This window comes from Platichthys flesus, chromosome 23 (genome assembly GCF_949316205.1).
Source record: "Platichthys flesus chromosome 23, fPlaFle2.1, whole genome shotgun sequence".
In the NCBI taxonomy this organism is placed as follows: domain Eukaryota; kingdom Metazoa; phylum Chordata; class Actinopteri; order Pleuronectiformes; family Pleuronectidae; genus Platichthys; species Platichthys flesus.
In genome coordinates this window covers 13,706,598-13,724,717 of record NC_084967.1, presented here as the reverse complement: position 1 = coordinate 13,724,717, position 18,120 = coordinate 13,706,598, and the positions used below count along the sequence as shown (strand labels likewise).

General features: G+C 45.9%; 1 protein-coding gene and 1 long non-coding RNA gene across 2 annotated transcripts; one reads left to right on the top strand and one right to left on the bottom strand.

Moving 5' to 3' along the window:
- Positions 1-324: 324 nt before the first annotated feature.
- On the bottom strand, positions 325-15,821 carry golgb1 (golgin B1). Its single transcript, XM_062383099.1, has 20 exons — positions 15,737-15,821; positions 13,814-13,892; positions 13,295-13,486; positions 13,091-13,204; positions 12,817-12,978; positions 12,600-12,722; positions 12,111-12,224; positions 11,171-11,873; positions 10,989-11,065; positions 10,502-10,562; positions 5,274-10,341; positions 4,749-5,160; positions 4,424-4,657; positions 3,530-4,345; positions 3,201-3,394; positions 2,852-3,011; positions 2,669-2,769; positions 2,444-2,515; positions 2,038-2,122; positions 325-1,931 (listed from the first exon to the last, which is right to left on the bottom strand). Exons 2-20 carry the CDS (start codon positions 13,880-13,882, stop codon positions 1,794-1,796), a joined length of 8,895 nt encoding a protein of 2,964 aa, XP_062239083.1. The 5' UTR covers positions 13,883-13,892; positions 15,737-15,821; the 3' UTR covers positions 325-1,793.
- Positions 14,249-18,050, top strand: LOC133949011 (uncharacterized). The gene is made up of 3 exons (XR_009920113.1): positions 14,249-14,592; positions 15,339-15,874; positions 16,491-18,050. It is a non-coding gene; the product is annotated as an uncharacterized LOC133949011 (long non-coding RNA).
- The last annotated feature ends 70 nt before the right edge of the window (positions 18,051-18,120 follow it).

The window sequence follows — 18,120 nt, the reverse complement described above, 5'->3', positions numbered from 1 at the left end:
AACTCTACTGAAACCTTTAATTGTAAGTTTTAAATGTGCTGGTGATTTTAGCGTCTCGTGATGGCAGTGTGTTTGTATCATTGTTTTATTTGTGTAAATCGAGTATTAAATGTTGTGCAATTCAGATTATTACAGATTATTTCACTAGACAGTTTTGATCCTGAGCTTCACATCAACATTAAGCTGTGATGACCAAACGCTGATTTTGTTTAATTTAAATTAACTTTAAGTAGTTTCAAAGTATTTCAAAGATAAAATGGAAAAAAGAGGTTAAATTCTTCTAAACAAATAAATGAGGAAATGATTCATTCCTGACACGATCAGTCCCTGATCTAAACCACCAACACTTTAATTACATTGGATTTTTCTATACAGCCCTTTTTAAACAGTTATTTACAGCAGATGTGAAGAAGGTTAATTCAGGAAGTAGGTGAGTACAGAGTAGTCGTTTAACAGAGACCCAGTGATTTAACAGAACGTGATGGGAGATATCAGTGAGGATATAGAAAGGACGGTTTTACATTTTGAACTAATGATCAATAAATATTATGCTAGGTCAGAGTAGTGGATATGAGGATGGATAATAAAACAGCAGTCTTCTTCCTCTGGAATGATTCCACACTGTGGTTACATTGCACTTAAAGGCAACTTCATCTGCCATTAAAACTAGACAGCAAACTGCAAAATCTACATCTGTGCAACAGAAGCAAGGACAGGGGAGGATCTTAATATGAGAGGAGGGAAACCCATGTCCACCTGACAGAGATCATATGTGTGTACATACGTGGTTAGTCGAGGAAAGTAAAAGAAGTACACACACAAGTGGAATGTGTCAGAACAGAAATTGCACCGTGCTTCGTTATTTTGTGCATGAATGAGATGAGGAAGAAGAAGAGACAGAACAACATGTCCTGAACCTCAAGCCGTTCCGAAAAAATCAATATCAAATTTTAAATTCTACTGAAGTATTTCCAGACAAATCAATAAAATCAAACTGACATTGGTATTTTGATACTGACTCATTAGTATCGGATAAAGGTGGATCTAGTTTTTAAATACTTCTTATACAGGTGGTTGGGTCCAGAGGCTCTTTGAGGTCATTCCCCCCCAAATATTAAAAAATCTGAGGCGTTGTGAGATGATGAATGACAAACGTTTTTGGTTCCTTGAATATTCTCTGATATTCGTTGTGTTACTTTCAAACTATTCTTAAATTAAACCATCTGAGATTAGAGGGTAAATGTCTCTAACAACTAATAAATGTCTGAAAAATATGACGGAGGACAGAAGACGGTTTAATCTCTGAAAGTACTGAACCTTTCTGAATAGACATACTGAGGTACCCAACTTTCTAATTCTGGACATTTCCCAAAATATCCAACTTTTGCTTACACATACAGTTTGACCCTTTTTGTTTCTCTCCCCATCTGAAGGCACATGAGGAAACCATCTGCCAAAACACTTGATAATCATAATTTTTTACCCTCGAAACCGCAGATTAAAGTAAAGGAGGAAATCAAGCTTTGTCCCTTATGTCCTCTCTGCTTGGAAACCCTGTCATAAACCAAAGTCATTAAATATTCAAAATGGTTAAAAACCATTAATCTATATACTTTGGCTAAACGTTAAATTCCTGTAAAGTGCAGTGTGTGTGTGTGTGTGTGTAGAAGAGCCTTGCACCCTTTAATTTATTACATGTAACAATATAAAACATATCGATAGCATCGGGTAAGTTCCCTTTTCTTTCCCTTCCTCTCCGTCTGTGTGTTGTCGGTCAGATTTGCCAGCTGGTTTCAGAGGAATCCGCCCAAACACATCAGCAGCAGGACGTGCACGGTGAGCAGATAGAGGCTGATCAGCAGGGGCGTGCGCTGGCGAGCGCAGAAGGCCACTCGCAGCATCCGCTTCCAGCCCGGTCCACCTCTCCGACTCTGCCGGGGACGAGACACAAGGTTACGGGACGCGTGGGGCTCATAACAATAATAACAGTTATTAAGAGGACAAATTGGCTAGTCGGGGCCATTAGTGGAAACGTACCCGTTTGACAGCTCCCTCCGGCGGCTCGATGAAAACAGACGTCTCTGAGTGATCCCCCTCCAGGTCCGAGTGCCATTGGGCCGGGCTGAGAATGATAAAAGTAATAAAAAACAGATGTTTGCCGTCACTTTTTGGTGATTAAACGGATTTACCAGCGCGGAAATGGGAGCAGGTGAATTATAGATGCAGGAAAACTAAAGAGAAAGTGTCTGACATCACTGTTTGTTTCCCCAAATATTATCTTAAGTGTTTATACAATACACACTTTGTAACATTAGTATCTCCACACTAGATGTTGTGATGTCATGCCTGGAAACAGCTTTGATGAGGGAAGCTAGCCTGAACCCAAAAAAGTGAAAGTAAAGAAGGAGCAGAACTAAAATCCCGAGATGAAATAAATTGGTACCGTTTGAGTCCATCCTGTGCGGCCATGAGCTGCTCTTCAGCCGCCATCCTCTGCTGCGTCTCCTCATCCAGCCTGATGTAGAGAAGGTCAAAGTAAGACTACATCCACACTACTCCAGAGTTTTAGAGCTCCAGAGTTTTAGAGCTGCTACAACAACACTGTTTCAAAACGTTTTTAAACGAAAACATAGAAGTATGGATGTAGTAAATCTCTCTTGTACTCTACCTCCGCTGTAGCTCTTTGACCTCAGCCATGTAGGTGTGGATGTCCAGCTGGCTGCTTCGCTCCTGCGGGGCTCCAGGAGGACTGTCTGCTTTCTCGGAGCCCTGTGGAGAGTTGTTGATGTTGGGATTATTTCACATTGACTCAAGAACAACCACAAGTACCAGCACATGTTCCTGCCCCTACCTCTCTCTGATAGTGTTCCTGCTGGAGCTTGGGCCTGTGAGTGCGAGCTTCCTCCAGCATGGCGGTGAGCTGTCTCAGCTGGTGGTCCCTCTCCGACAGCGTGGCGAGGGTCTGGTGTTTCAGCTGCTCGGCTTGAGCCATCCAATCAATCCGCTCCAGCCTAAAATAACAAAAAACAAGATTCTCAATATCTGCCTGTAAATAAAAATGGATGACATGTGCCCACTTCCTCCGGTTGCACAGAAATTTAGCTGAATTATTGCAGATACTTTAGCATCACTTTAGTGGCTCCATGGTAATTTGCAGTCTATAGTTGAAAAAGACAAAAAGTGTCTGAAGTGTGTCTCACCTGAGAGTCTCTATTTCCTGTTTGCCCGTCTCCACCATGTTCTCCAGCTGCGTGAGGACGCCCAGCGTGTCTTCATTCTTCGTCTTCTCCTCAAACAGCTCCTGGCTGATTTTAATGAGCTCCCCTGCTCCCAGCCGCGCCAGCTCCAACTTCTGCTTCTTCATCTCAGACGTTTGAGCTTGAAGCTGCTCCAGCTGCACACGAACAGAGGGAAAGACCAAAAAAAATGTTGTTGAAATAAAAGTCTTTGAAACAATTCATATAAACTAGTTTAAACATGTTTATATTTACAGTTTTTCTTGCTGATTATTGTCCCACATGTCACTCACCAATCTCTCCCTGTCGTTTTGAAGGGCTTGCAGTGCGTTCTTCAGGCCCCACACTTCTCCAGTGGAGCTTCCGGGGCTGCTGGGTACCGCAGGGCCACCGGCCTGGCTCACCTCCTCCAGCTTCAGGTTCAGTTCCTGGGCTTTGTTTATTGCCTGGTCCCTGCTGTCCTGGAGGGAGGCCATGGCTTTAGCAAACGACTGGTTCTCCGCTCTCAGCAGCGTCGTCACTTCTTTCTCTTCCAACAGCTTCTGCTCGATGGTCATCAGGTCTCGGGCGAGCTCGGCCACCCTCTCCTGGGCGTTCTCCGACTCGGTCCTCATCACGCCTCCCTCCCATCGCAGCTCCGCCAGCTCCTTACTGTTGCTGTTCTGCTCCTGGCTCTCCTTTGATCGTCTCTCCTCTAAGGCCTCCACTTGTTCTCTCGCCGCCTGCAGCTGCTCTCTCAGCTTCTCCACCTCTGCACCAGGAGCATCTATCACCTGAGCCACTGTCCCACTGTCAGCAGCCTGACTGAGAGTCTGCCTCTCCACCCTCACTGCCTCCACCTCTGCCTCTCTGGCGCTGCTCACGCTCTTTAACTGACTTTCCAGAGAGGTGATCCGCTCTCTCTGCGCTGCCAGAAGCTGTTTGTGTTGGGAGTCCTTCATGCCCAGGACTTGGTTAAGTTCCTCTCTGTAGCCGTCAAGCTGAGCCGCCAGTTTGCCCTTTTCAGCGTACAGGTCGTCTCTCTGGACCAGCAGAGAGCGCAGCTCCTCCTTCAGGCTGTTGTTCTCCGCCGCTGCTTCCTGGATCAGAGCATCCTTCTCCAACATGACCTGGGAAACAATACAAATATTATAATCAGCCACTAGAAAAACTATGCAAGTTATAAATATCTGTATTTTGTACACTACCTGCAGGTGTTTCTCCTCCAGCTGTTTGTACATGTTGAGGACTCTGTCTCTGTCATCCTGTAAGGAGCCCATTGCCTTCATGAACGAGTCCAGCCGGGTTTTTCTGTTGTTGCTCTCTTCCTCAACGTTTCGCAGTTTTTCTTCCAGATCCCGAACTTCTTCTCTCCTCTGCTCCAGCTCCTTCTCAGCTTCGTGTGCCCGGTTCTCCGCCTCCTTTCTAGCCTCCTCAGCAGCCTGGGAAATAAAAACACAGGAGATGGTGAGAAATGTCTAAATAATATATGATAGGTGCTTTGCTCTCTTATAAATTAATCAATTTTAGAACCTGAGCAACAGCTTGTTCCTTCTCCCCCAGCATTTCCACTTCTCTTCTTTCCTTCTCATGTAACTCAGTCTGCAGACTCTCTGTGAGGGCCTTCGACGACCTCAGGTCTGTCTGCAGTTGCTCCACGTTCAGACACAGCCGCCTCTCTTCTCCCTCCCTCTCCCTCAGCTCAGTCCTGGCCTTGTCGACTTCGCCCTGCAGCCGGCCGACCGCCTCGTCCAGAGCCTGGACTCGGTGACGAACACCCTCCAGCTCTTCTGTCAAAGCACGGACTTCATGTTGTGCAGACGTCAACTCTACTGTTGTTTGCTGCAGCCTGCTCTTTTCTTCCTCGATGACAGCTTTACTCTCTGCGACTTTCTTTTCCTCCTCTTCCAGTCGGAGCTGCCAGTCTTTGTCTGCTTTCTGTAGTCTGAAAAAGACAACAACAATTGAGTAGTGTAATCGGAATTTTGGGCTAAAAGGCTGAGTATAATGAATCGAATGAAACAGGGAAATAGGACAAATACGGAGAGAAGCTTTTACCTGTCCACAGAAAGCTGAAGTTCCTCTTTCAGTCCAGTTTCTTTCTGAAGCTGCTCTGCCAGGTTCTTTGCTTGTGTTTCAGCCTCCCGGACTTCAGCCTCCTTACCCTGCAGTACACCATTAAAGCGAGTCTCCCACTGCCGGGCCTCATCCAAAACTCTGTCCCGGTCATCTTGCAGTGAGGACATGCAGCGTGAGAAGGCGGCTAACCTGGCCAGAGACTCGTCTAGACGGGCTTGCATCTCTTGGGCTCGTCTCTCCGCTCCCTTAGCCATCCCTCTGGCCTCCTGAGCTGCCTCCTCTTCCTTTTCCTGGTCTCTGTAGGCCTCCTCCAGCCTCAGCTCAGTCTCCTTCAGTTCAGCTCCCAGCCTGAGCCTCACAGAGTCCAGTGTTTGCTCCGCCTCAGCCTTTAACAAGGCCTCTTTCTGCTGGGCGCTCTGCTCTAAAGTTGTTTTCTCAGCTAAGGCCTCGCTCAACTGTTTCTGGACATCATCCAATTGAGATTTACAGCTAACCAACTCCTCCTCGGCCCTCTTCAGGCTCTCTCGTGTTGTGGAAGTCTCCAGCTGGGACTGTTCCAGTTTGTTGTGGAGCTCGACGTGGCTGTGCTGCAGCGCCTTCGCCTCCCGTTCCAGTTCACTGATCCTCTCCTGGTAGTGGATGCTGTCGTTCTGAAGCTGCCGCACCTCCCGCTGCTTCTCCCTCAGCAGTTCCTCCAGCTGACGGGCACGGCTCTGGCTGCCTTCTCTGACCCTCTGTGCAGACCTCAGCTGTTGCTCCAGCTCCCTCTGCTTACCAGACTCTGCCTCCGCCTCGTCTCTCTCTCTCTGGGCCTGCCTCATGTCCTCTTCCAGTCGTGACGCCCGGTCCCTCTCGCTCTGAGCCTCGGCTTCGAGTTCAGCTCGCTCCCTCTCCAACGTCTCCACGTCCCGCTGAAGTTCATTCAGGTGCTCCCGGTTGTCGGCCGTCTCTTGCTGGTAACCAGCAATACTCCCATTGAGCTGGGCCAGCTGGTTCATCAGACGCTCCTCCAGGTTATCTTTGTCTGTTTCGAGGCTTCTGAGGAGTTCTTTGAATTGAATTTCTCTCTGGGAACCCTCGTCAATCAGACTCTTTTCTCTATCTTTACTTTCTTGTAGATTTTTTTCTAGAGAAGCCATCAGACTCAGCTCCTCTTGACTTTCCTGGAGCTGTTGCTCAAGAGAGGCCAGTTCAGCTTTGAGTTCAGCCTCCCTTTCTTGCCACAGACCTCTCTCTGTGTTAACAGCTGCCTCCATCTCCTTCATTTTAGCCTCAAACAAAGCTTGAACACTTTCTGTCTTTTCATTCTCCTCTGGGGGCTGCAAATGTGTTTCTGGTGCAGCCGCTGCAACTATTTGTTCATCTAGAGTCTCCTCTAGTATTTCTTTGTTTTCATACTGAGTCTCATCAGGCTCGGCTTTGGTCATGATTGTGTCTGACTTCTGTTCAATGACAACCTCTTCTACAACTGCAGCAGAGCTGAGTGGAGCCACTTGGATTTCACTATCCTCTTTCTCTCTTATTTGGCAAAGCTGCTCTCTCAGTTCTTCCACCTGCTGCACTAAAGAGTGTTTCTCTGCAGCTGCGGCTTCCAGCTCGACTTTCAGAGCCTCCATCTCTTCTTCAAGTCTTTCAACCTCAGCTTTGTGAGTGTGGTCAACTCGTTTTTTTACAGGCTTCTCCTGCATCTCTCTAAGTTTTTCATTCTCCTCCTCTAACTCCATAATCTTGTGCTGCTTTGTTTTGGCAAATTTCCTCATTTTGTCTTTCACCGAATCAACCTCTTTCTGCGCCTCCTCCGCCTGCCGCTCAGCCTCTTGCCTTTTCCCCTCATTTGTCCTCACTCTGGCAGCTAGCTCTTGTCTCTCCTGTCTGGCAGCTTCCAGGACGCGCCTCACTCGCTCCGCCTCGTCGCTCACGTTTTCATAAGACTTGAGCAAACTCTCGTACTCGTCCTTCATGCCTTGAACCTTCTCCTCCCATTGTCTGCTCACCCTGGCGGCCTCTTCTTGCGCCAACTCTACTTCTCTCTTACAAGTGTCTTTCTCATTCACTATGCCTTCCATGGCCAGTTTGAGGCTCTCGCAGGACGATCCAAGGCTTTGGTTCTCAAGTAACATACGATCGACCTCCTCGATCAGCCTTAGCCTTTCTGCTCTCAGCTTCTCCAGCTCATCTTCTGCCGACTCCAGTTTCTGCTGCAGCTCTGCCATGAGCTTCTCTGTCGACTCTAGCTGCTCCTTCTTGGTTTTATTGTCTTTCAGGGTCTCTTTGCGAGAGATCAGAGCAGCCTGAAGTTTTCGCTGGAGCTGCTGAATCTTTGCCTCGCTGCCTTTTTCTTCCTCCTGCTTCAGTGGAACCTCGACCTCTAACCTCTGGGTTTTCTCCTGCTCAAACTTTAATTCTGTCTGTAAAGAATCGATAAGTTGATCCTTCTGAGACACTGTATCTTGCATTGAGTGAATGAGAACGTTCTGCTCACTTAGCTGCTGACTCAGGTCCATTATCTCGTGGTTCTTGTTTTCGATGAACTGCTTGAAGTCTTCCAATTCAGCCTGAAGATTTGCGATGGAGGCCGTGGAATCTGCAGAAGCTTCTTTAGTCGTAGCTTCCATCTCTGCTTTTAGGGTTTCTGCATAAGACTCAGCTTGACAATACTTTTCTCTAAGATCACCAATTTCCTCTGAGAGCGCGTCAATCTGTTTTTCCTTTTCTCTCAGCGCTTGCAGCTCTACACCCAAATCCTGCAATTCAGCCTCTTTCAGTGACAGACCGGCCTGAGTTTCCTGCAGCTGCTTCTCCAGGTCTGAGTTAGCGATGCGCACCTGTCGGATCTCGTCTCTGAGAGCTTTCATAGATTCCTCTATTTGTGTGTGGACGTCAGACGGCCCTGCAGGAGGCTGAGCTGGATCACTGGTTTGTAGTTGTAATGATTCGGACTCTGATGCGGCAAAGTCCACCCAGTCCTCCTGGACCCAATCGCCGGCTGCTTGCTTCTCAGCACGTTGTTTGGTTGCTTGCTGAGGCAGGTTCCCTCTCTCTGTGCTCACTCTTTCTTCTAGTTCTCTCAGTTCAGTCATAAGGGTTTCTCTGTCTCCACTCTGTGCGTCAAAACGTTCCATCAGCTCGTTGTATTCTTCTTTCTGCTGCTTCAGTTGTTCGCGGTGGTGTCGGTCTTTCTCTTTCGCTTTGCGGATGGTTTCTTTGCGAGATTCCTGAGCATCGAGAACCTTCTTTTGAAGCGTTTCACACTCTGTTTTCATAAAGGCCACTTGGGATTGTAACTTAACCGTTTCAGAAGAAATGTCTGATGCCTGCTGAGTGTTTTCAGCTTCTTGGCTTAGTGTTCTGTTCAGGGTGAGCGTCTCAGCAATGACTTGATCTTGTTGGCTAATTTTCTGCTTGAGACTTTCAACTGTCTCCTCTTTAGACTTTAAAGCTTCCTCGAGCTCCTGGAGTTTAGTCTCCATTTCTTTAATATCTTGTTCTCTTGTTTTTTCTACTTCTGGATCATTTGCAGGATTTTCTCCCTTCGCTAACTCATCTTGCTCTTTCCTTGATTTTGCTGCCTTCTCAAAGTCAGCTACCTTCCTCATGAGCTCCTTACGTTGCACAAGTGCAGCCTGCAGCTTCTTCTTTGTGTTTGTTAGTTGGGTTTCCATCTCTCCTTTCTGCCTTCGCAAACTACCGAGCTCATCATCAACATGAGTGGTCGCGTCTTCAGGACTCAACTGCTGTTTCTCATCTCTCACTTTCTCAAGCTCCACGATCTGCTCTTTCATTTTACTGACTTCACTGTCGATCTGGAACTTCTCTTCTTCTACTCGAAGCAGTTTAGTGGACATACTGTCATTGAGCTCTGACATCTCTTGCTCTTTCTGACTGAGACGAAGCTGCAGGTCACTGATCTCTGAGTCCTTCATTGACAGAGACTCATTGTTGAGGTCTGATGTCTGGGAGCATTCCAACACGCTGTTTTCCATATCGTGCAGCCTCTTTTCTAGCTGAGAGGAGAGCAGTTCGGTGTCTTCCAGCTGAGCGCTCAGCATCCTCACCTGACTGTCCTGCTCTGACAGAGCACTGTGGGTTGTTTCCAACTCGCTCTGCAGGCTCTGGATCTTCTCCTCCTTGGCTTTGCTTTCAACATTCAAAATGGCGATCTGTTCCTCTAGAAGCTGCATTTCAATGCTGTGCTTTTCCACCATTGAGCTACTTTGCAGGGAAACCTCATCCAGCTCCAGTCTGGTTGTCTTAAAATCCTCTACAAAGTTATTGACCCGAGACTCTGCCTCTTCCTTTGCGGCAATAAGAGACTGTGCTTCTTCTTCCAGATTCCTGATTTTCTCGTGTGACTCTGCAGCGTCCTCTCTGAGCCGCTGCAGCTCAGCCTGAAGTTCACTGTACCTCTTCTGGAGCTCCTCGGCTAAGGCCTGAGCAAACACCTGGCCAGAGGGCACGTTAGCATCTGAGGGGGAAGAACTCTGCTGAGTTACATGAACCTTCACTGTCTCTTGGATGATGACAGAGGAGGATTCGACTTGAACCGTGGAGGTTTCCTGCTCCATGCTCGTCGCCTCCCATGACTGCAGCTGCATTTGGCCAAAGTCCTGCATGAGAGAAGGCCACTCCTGGACTCCATCTTGATTCATAGCTTCCAGGAGGGTCCAGCTGCTGTGGGCCACCTCTGAATCACTACTGGCGACCATCTCGTCAGAGGAAGTCCCTTTGGATTCTTCTGGGGACTCAGACTGGTGTCCGATAAGCTCTGGGCTGCTCTCAGTATCAGCAGACATGGAGAGGATGGAGGTGTCCTCAGCAACTAAGGTGGTTTCTTCATCTTGTGTAACCTCCATTGGGTCAGGAGGAGCTGCAGAGTTGTCACAGGCGGCTAAACTGGCGTCCTGATCCTGATCTGGAGTCTGATGGTACAACTCACTTGATATAACCTGACTGGAACTGTGGTCTTCAGCCAGTCTGAGAGATTCTCGCAGGGCAACCAGCTCATTGTCTTTTTCTAACAGCTGCTGCTCCAGTTCCAGTATTTGTGCTGTGGAGTAAAAACATGAGGGTTTGAGAGTAAATAGAAAACTACAATTATCACCCAGTGGTTATATGCCTTCGTCAACCAGTGCAGTTTGAGTCCACATAAATTTGTTATCTCATAAGAGGTCATTGGGAAGTTTCGAATCGAATCATAGATTTTTTACCCTTTTCAGCTTCAGATGAATCCTGTGCCGACGGTTCAGTCACATCACCTCGTTCAGAGAACTGGAAGAAAGAAACAAAACTGTGACCATCTTTTCAAACTAGGACAGACTGGAAGTTATGATTTACAGATGACAAATCCAGTGTGAGACATTGAAACACTTAAATTGAAATCTATCTCAGCAGCATATCAGGCTCCAGAGCAGAGTGTGAACAGTATACAGCCCACAACTGTTATAGACTACTTTTACATCATATCCCCCTACCAGCTACTACTGTGCTTCTAGTCCCACATCTTCCACTTCAACACCTATTTAATCATATACACTTGAGTGCTCTCTGAATGCTCTTCTAAGTTTACTTATTGAGAACATTTGAAAGCAAACAAACATTTGAAAGCAAACAACAGAAAAAGCAGGACACACAGACAAGGTATGCAGTCACAGATTACATGTTTACACCAGGTGTAAATGGAGCTGTAATACCCACTGTAATGATTTGCTGCTCCAGCTGCTGTATCTTGGCCGTGGCCTCCTCCTGTTCTGTGGTTTTTCTGTCGAGTTGTTCTGAAAATCAGATCAACATTTTAAAACATCATCACCTTGATGAAAAGCTTCATATCTTTCATTAATCATTCAATCCCACACACAACTAGATGCATGTGCTATTACCCTGAAGGGTTTCCATGGTGTGGGTGAGCTCTGCACGCTGCTCCTCACTCTCACTCTCTCTCTCTTTCAGCCTCGTCAGTTGGTTGTTAATCGACTGCACGGTGTCCAGGAGAAGAGGAAGGTCAGCAGGGACAGCGTTTTCCTCCGAGGTTTGAACGTCATCTGGAGCCAGAGCCCGTAAATGTCTCCAAACTTCAACCAAGACCTCCCCCTTCTTCTTAGCATCTTCCTGCTCCTCTTTAAGAGAAGCCAGCTCTCTTTCTAATTTGTCTATTTCTGACTTCTCCCTCTCTTCGGTTTCCTCGCTGACGCAAACTGCCCTCTCTCTCATTGATGCAAGTTCACTTTCAAGGCGAGTTATTTCTGCCCGGTCTCTCTCGGAAGCATCATGGCTCGCTTGGACGGCTGCGAGCTCAGCCTCTTTCATCAGAGCCAGTTCTCTCTCCAGTCGGGCAACTTCCATATTCTCCATCTCAAGAGCCTCCTGACGAACACATTCAGCCTCTCGCAGGGAGAACAGCTCGCTCTGCTGCCTTGTCACCTCCATTCTCTCCATTTCCAGAGCCTCCAGGCTGGATCGAAGGGCTGCGAGCTCTACATCGGCCCTGCTGGTCTGTTCGGCCCACTGCTGCCTCTCCTCCTCCCTCAGCTTCACGGCCTCCGCCAGCTCCTGCTCCATCTGCCGAAACTGAGCAGTCAAGATCTGAGAAGGGAGAGAGAGGGTGAGGCAGAGAGAGAGGATGAGAGTCGGTGTGTGGCTCAGCCAAACAATACATATAAAAGAAGTGCCATCCTCATCTCAGGTGTGTCGTCTTTAAACAGTTTGCTTGTTATTAGATAGGAGGAGTTTTCCTTTCTAACAAAGCGTCTGTAGATATGTCAACATGAAGAAAATAATTAGAAGCAGCTCAGATGGCATCTCGTCCGACAGGATCTGTACCTGTTTTTGCTGATCTGCACTGTTCACCTCCTCCTGCAGCACTTCCAGCACCTGGGTGCGAGATTTGAAAGCTTCCTCGAGCTCTTCACAGCGCCTCTGGGCTGCCTGTAGAGCCTGAGAAAAACAAAACAACAACAAAACCGAGAAACAGGTTAAGAACATGAAAGCATGTGTGAAGCATGACGGTAATATTCTCTTCCACTGCTTCGGAAACTGAAACATTTTTGAGTTTGTCACTGGGATATGAGCAGAGACGGATTCAAAGTTGTCATTTTTTCATCTGTGTGTTTGTTTGTTTGTCGTCTGTCAATTAGCAGGATGACACAATAACTATGCGACAGATTACCACAAAACATGTCTGAAGGATGTGGTATGGGCCTGGAAATAAATGTCATTATGGTTGTGAAACAGAGTTTACTTGATAGGGAGAAAGGGCATTTTGACCCAGTTCAGCCCTTCAGGTCATTGTATAGCATCTTGATCTTGTACCTGCTGAAGCTCTCCGTCATTCTGAGACTGCAGTGTGACCCTCATCAGCTCTTCTTCATGCTTCTGAATCTGTTCCTGGAATCGCACATCCTTCTCACACACCACCGCCTGCATCTTCTGCAACTGAAAACAAAAACAACAACAAATCATCCAGAAGGATCTTTTCTATGGACATTTACAGTTAATTGTTGACATTTATTACAGTTTTAACTGTCACCTGTTCAGTGTGGGCAGATTCCTTCTCGTGCAGAAGCTGCTCGGTGGCCTGCAGTTGTTGCCTGAGCTCCCTGCTGTTTGCCTCCGCCTCGCTCAGCTTGTTCTTCAAATCTTGGAGCTCTTCCTCAACTGCAGCTCCGGTGAAAGAGCTGTCTGGGCTCAGCTGCAGACGAAACAGATGTCTTGATATTTACAGTTTAAGTGTATTTACGAAAAAAGCATTTCTTATTCTGTACAAGATCTCTTTTTGTAATAAACCTCAGTCTCAAACTCACTGTGCCTCCTCCAGATCCTTTCAAATCAGTAATCTGTTTGTTGAGGGAGGCCATCTTAGCTTTGGCCTGCAGTTTGAGTTTGGTGAATCGAGTGTCGGCCTCTTCCTTTTCATTCTGGGGATATTGGGAAAAAAACAGCTGTGGTTAACAGACATACATTTATCTGGAGAAAGGGTGATTGCAAACACAGACAGGATTTTTCACCTTGAGCTGAGCATCTTTGTTGGCCAACTCTGTGTCCTTCTGGACAAGATGAGTGTCTTTGTCTCGGATGAGCTCCTTCAGCTGCACCACCAGCTGCTCCAGGTGAGCCAGCCTCTCCATGGCCTCCTCAGGTACCTCAGATTCTACCGAAGCCTGCCCCTCACCGCCGGGGAGCTGAGGCACCAACGTACCCTACATACAGAAAGAAGTGAAAGTCATCAACATGCCTCCTCGCTCAAAAAGGTTCTGGCAAATGTCCACGGGAAATGACTTGCAGAACTTCTGCGTGGGATTCACTGCATGTCTGAACACACAGTACGAGAGCTCATCTTTAATTCAAGCATGGAGAGATTTCGAGCAGAGATTTCTACCCTCGGCTCTTTGTGTCCCAAACAGAGAATAGAAGGCTCTTTCACATTTTACCAGATACATTCTCTACACAAACTCATTTAAAAAGAAGAGGACAGTTAAAATACTGTTCATTATAATTTGTTATGAATGCATGTGTTGCCCTCTCACCTGTGAGTCTCCATCCAGGCCCTCCTCTCCGGAGAGCTCCTGGAGGACATTGGCCAGGCGGCTGAACATCAAGATGGCCCTGGGGGGGAAAAAACAAGCTTTGAGGCTTTAGCAACTAACATCAGAAACCATTTCTGTGCTGCATCAGCAACTGCACTTTCCTGTTCACCATAGAAAAACCTTTTTCCATTGTCCTCCATCAACATTTTAGATGGAGGCATAAATTAGTGTTATTTATATTATAATAAATGCATGTTGAACCTGTCTTATTTTCATAATGCAAAGTGTCTAACACATGATATGTGCACATGAACTTTTCCACCGTGTCTCAGCTCGACGTGTCGTCTCATGCCCGACGGCACGCCCTGTGAAACGGATGTTGGTACACGAACAGTCCTGGGTAAATTTATTCACCTTTGTTTGCACATGCAGGCATGGACTGGACGCTTAGAATAGTTTTACAGATTTGAGACTGTGAGAGAGTTGGCTATTGACAAAAACAATCCCAAAGTCCGATCAGTCGATGTCGTCTTTTCGTTTGGAGATGGGAGTTTTACCAGGTGACAGTTGAAATTGTAGGCAGTTGATTTGAGACCAGAGTCAAGAAGGAACGTTCAATCGTTATTTTTAAGGCAACAAGGATCAGAATTCCTTAAAGTGCTCAAAAGAAACGAAGACGTGAATATGTGAAACTACAAGAACAAAGTCTGATCTACATCTGCTGAGTGAGATCCTGTGACGATTGAAAGCTGTAGAACTGCGACTCAAAACAACTCGTGGTGAGGTTTCACCAGTTAAATATATATTTTTAATGGCATTACCAATTACCACTGCTGAAGCGATTAGTCAATTAATTAGTCAGTCAATGACGGAGGGATTAATGATGAATCTGTTTAATTAATTTGTCTCGCAGAAAAAAAAACTGTTCCATTTCTCAAATTCTATTGAATAAGTTTGTTATTTTTATGTTATGGGAAAAATGAAACTAGATTTATAACTTTATTCAACTCTGATCCTAATCGGGAGAGATTTGGACTAAAGAAGTTTCAACTTTTGGAGGAGAATCAGTGACGTTGATTGTATCTTGTTAAATATAGCTCACAGAGAAATTGTTCTCATATCTTTTGAAGTTCTTTTGCAGCTCCATCTGTACCTAAATAGTGTATTACTGGTTTTCTATTTTTTATTGCTTTTCCTATGTATGTTGTAATTATTGCGTTTTATCTTTCTATGTTCATTGTATGCACCAATAACCAGAGCAAATTCCTTGTAGGTGTAAACCTACTTGGCAATAAAATACTTCTGATTCTGATTCTGATTATATGAATAGATAGATAGATAGACAGGTAGACAGGTGGATTGACAGATGGATAGATAGACAGACAGATAGACAGGAAGACAGTAGAAAGATAGATGGACAGACAGACAGATTTGTTTCATTAGAATAAAATAAATGTCTTCCTCCGTGTTAATACGAATAAACCTAAATCTGTAACTTATTATTCCTTTTTCATCCCATCCATAGCAACACATTGTCAGACACCCCCTAACCCTGTTTCTCCTCCGGACCGGAGCGAGCTTCTCCGAGTGTTTCCGAACCCGCAGAGCTCGGCAGCACTGCGGCTGCGTCACAGCGTCGCCGAACAGCTCAGGTTAACGACAATAACGACGAAAAACTACCGTAGCCTGCACGCGCTACCGGGCACCGGGAGGAGAAGATGAACCGGGGACACTGACCGGGGAAGCTCCGGTGTTTACTCTGCGGCTCCCACGGCACAGTCCGGTTAGCTTAGCGGGCTAACGCCGAGAACTCGTAGATTAGTGCCGCTGCTTCAGAAGCTGCTCTGCGGGGTTCTGGTGCGTGACAGCGGTGCGGGGCCGCCACGAGCGGACTGCTATGAGCGGGACGCGGCTCGGACTCACCGGTGTCAGCGGCTCTCGGGTCAACGTGTCCGGGCTTTCTGTCCTGTTTCTCCTCGGTGGATTTCAGAGCTGAGCCACATCACCAAACGCATCCCGGAAGCAGAGCTGCCTCTGCGCTGATTGGACGGCGCTGTCAACGTAAGGGACCGTCTGCAAATCCCCGAAGCGTTTAGGGAGCATCTGTCTTCTTCTTCCTCATTCTTCCTCATTCTTCCTCATCCTTCTTCTTCTTCTTCCTCATACTTCCTCATCCTTTTCCTTCTTCTTCTCTTCTTCATCTATCTGTTCTTCTCCTTCTCTCCAACCTTGTCTTCTTCTCCTCCTCTCCCTACATCCTCATCCTACTTCCTGCTTCCTCCTTTCTCCTCTTTCTTCTCCTCCTTCATCTTCTTCCTCCTCCTTCTTCCATCTCTTCCTCCAACATCAAGGTGCATTAGGGCCATCCACTGTGTGTTTCCCGATCCTTCTTCTTCTTCTTTTCCTTCATCTTGCCCATTCGTTACCGTATCTCTTAAATATCCTTTCTATTTGATAGCTTCTTCTTCTCTTGGTGGCTACTTACCCTGTTGAAGCGTAATTCAGAGTTATTTAGGCCATGTTAAAAGCTTCCATCCTATTATTCGAATGATAAATACTATTTCCAGTTCTTCCCCTCCATGCTTTGCAATTTCCCTCTATAGCTTTTCAAGTTCTCTAACATACTTATTATAGATTTTAAACTAAATATACACACAATTTGACTCCTTTGCATCAGTGACATCGAAGAAGGAAACATGGTGAAGACAGGACCCGACCTGAGAGTGAAGCTGATCGTCAACCATGTCCGCCAGCTGGGCAGGAGCCTGATGCTGCTCGCCCACTACACCACGGTGTTTGTGGCCTTCATGGGCCGCAGCGTGCAGTGGATGGTGGAGGCGGTGAGGTGGACCAGCCTGTTTGCACGATACACCGTGTCCGCGTTCGATTCCATCTACAGACTTGTGCACCGGGGCAAGAGGAGCAGCGTGGCAGCGGGGACCAGAGAGATCTGCCCGAGCGCCGACACGCAGCCACAGTGTGCATCATAACTTCATATCTGCAAACCGACAACCTCCAGCGGAGACTGGGTCCACGTTTGGAAATCAATGGGGGAAAAAACGCACGATGAAAAAGAAAAATGAGGCCTTACTGAAGTGTGAAACTTTTTACTTTTTTTAAGCGCTTATAACATAACTATTTGTAACAGTCTTACTAGTCTTATACATTTTTATATTTGTGTTATCGTCAGCTAAAGCTCTTTCAAATGTTGGAAAACATTTCAAGCTCTTTGTTAAATGAAGTCATTCATCCCTCGTACCCGTTGACATGACAGGGTAACCCGAACCAGATTAAGTAAAACACTACGGAAGCATAATTTATACCATTTCACATTTATCACACTAGATTCAACACTACATGAACTCAGTAAAGTACAAACCACTATCGAGTGGCGACACTCCTCATGAAACCACATTCAAAGCCACTAAATCCAGTTTGTTTATTTGTACAGCCCTAAAGATGTCTGATATTTTCAACCAGATCCATAAATTATTCTCTGAGAAATCAAAGAAAATTCAAAAACCCAGTATCTCTAAATGTTAGAGAATGTGAGAAAATATATCATTCCTGGATTTGCCCCCTTAACCAGATTGAGACCAGAATGTATCAGGTTCTTCCCTGACCCATATCACATCTTTCCTCAAAGTTTTGTGGAAATCTGTCCAATACTTTTTGTGCCATCTTGTTCACAAACAATCAGACAGGGGTGAAAACAGCCAAATGTATTTTTCAACCTGTGCCTGTGATATTCATACATGATTTAATATGAATATGTTGATTTTTGGGCATTCTTTTATTCTGACATGACTGAAGAGACGCATGCTGCTTTATCTGTGATTGACATTAATTCAAATGTTTTCCGACATCAGTGTGAGAAAAGGCATGTTGCTTTAAAGTGACCTGCAGCTGCATTTACTAATGTAAAGTTTTTCATTTTTACTTTTGTATTGATCATAGTATTTTAAATGTAAGAGCATTCAGAATGCAACGTAAGCACTGACATGAATATTCTGGTATTACTTCACTATTTCAGATGCTGAAATCAACAAACACAAATTCAAGCATATGTCAAGATTGTTATACCAAAGGAATCCTGTGCAAGAAGTGAGACTTAAGGGAATTCTGCATTGTTCTGTATATGTTTAAAAAATGCAAGCTTTACTGTTTGTTCAGTTATTGTACTAATCAGCCATAACTGGTTTCATACTCTAATATCAGAATAAATTTCTCTACCAAACTGTTTAGTCATTTATTTTTCTTTGAAAACAAGTCACAGAGTCCAAGGGGACGTCTTCATGTCCTATTCA

Coding starts and splice junctions, on each gene's coding strand:
- golgb1 (XM_062383099.1), bottom strand. CDS start 13,882: ATGTTCAGCCGCCTGGCCAATGTCCTCCAGGAGCTCTCCGGAGAGGAG. Junction 12,979..13,090: donor AAGGATCTGGAGGAGGCACA/GTGAGTTTGAGA, acceptor TTTCGTCTGCAG/CTGAGCCCAGACAGCTCTTT. Junction 3,395..3,529: donor AAAACGACAGGGAGAGATTG/GTGAGTGACATG, acceptor GTTCGTGTGCAG/CTGGAGCAGCTTCAAGCTCA.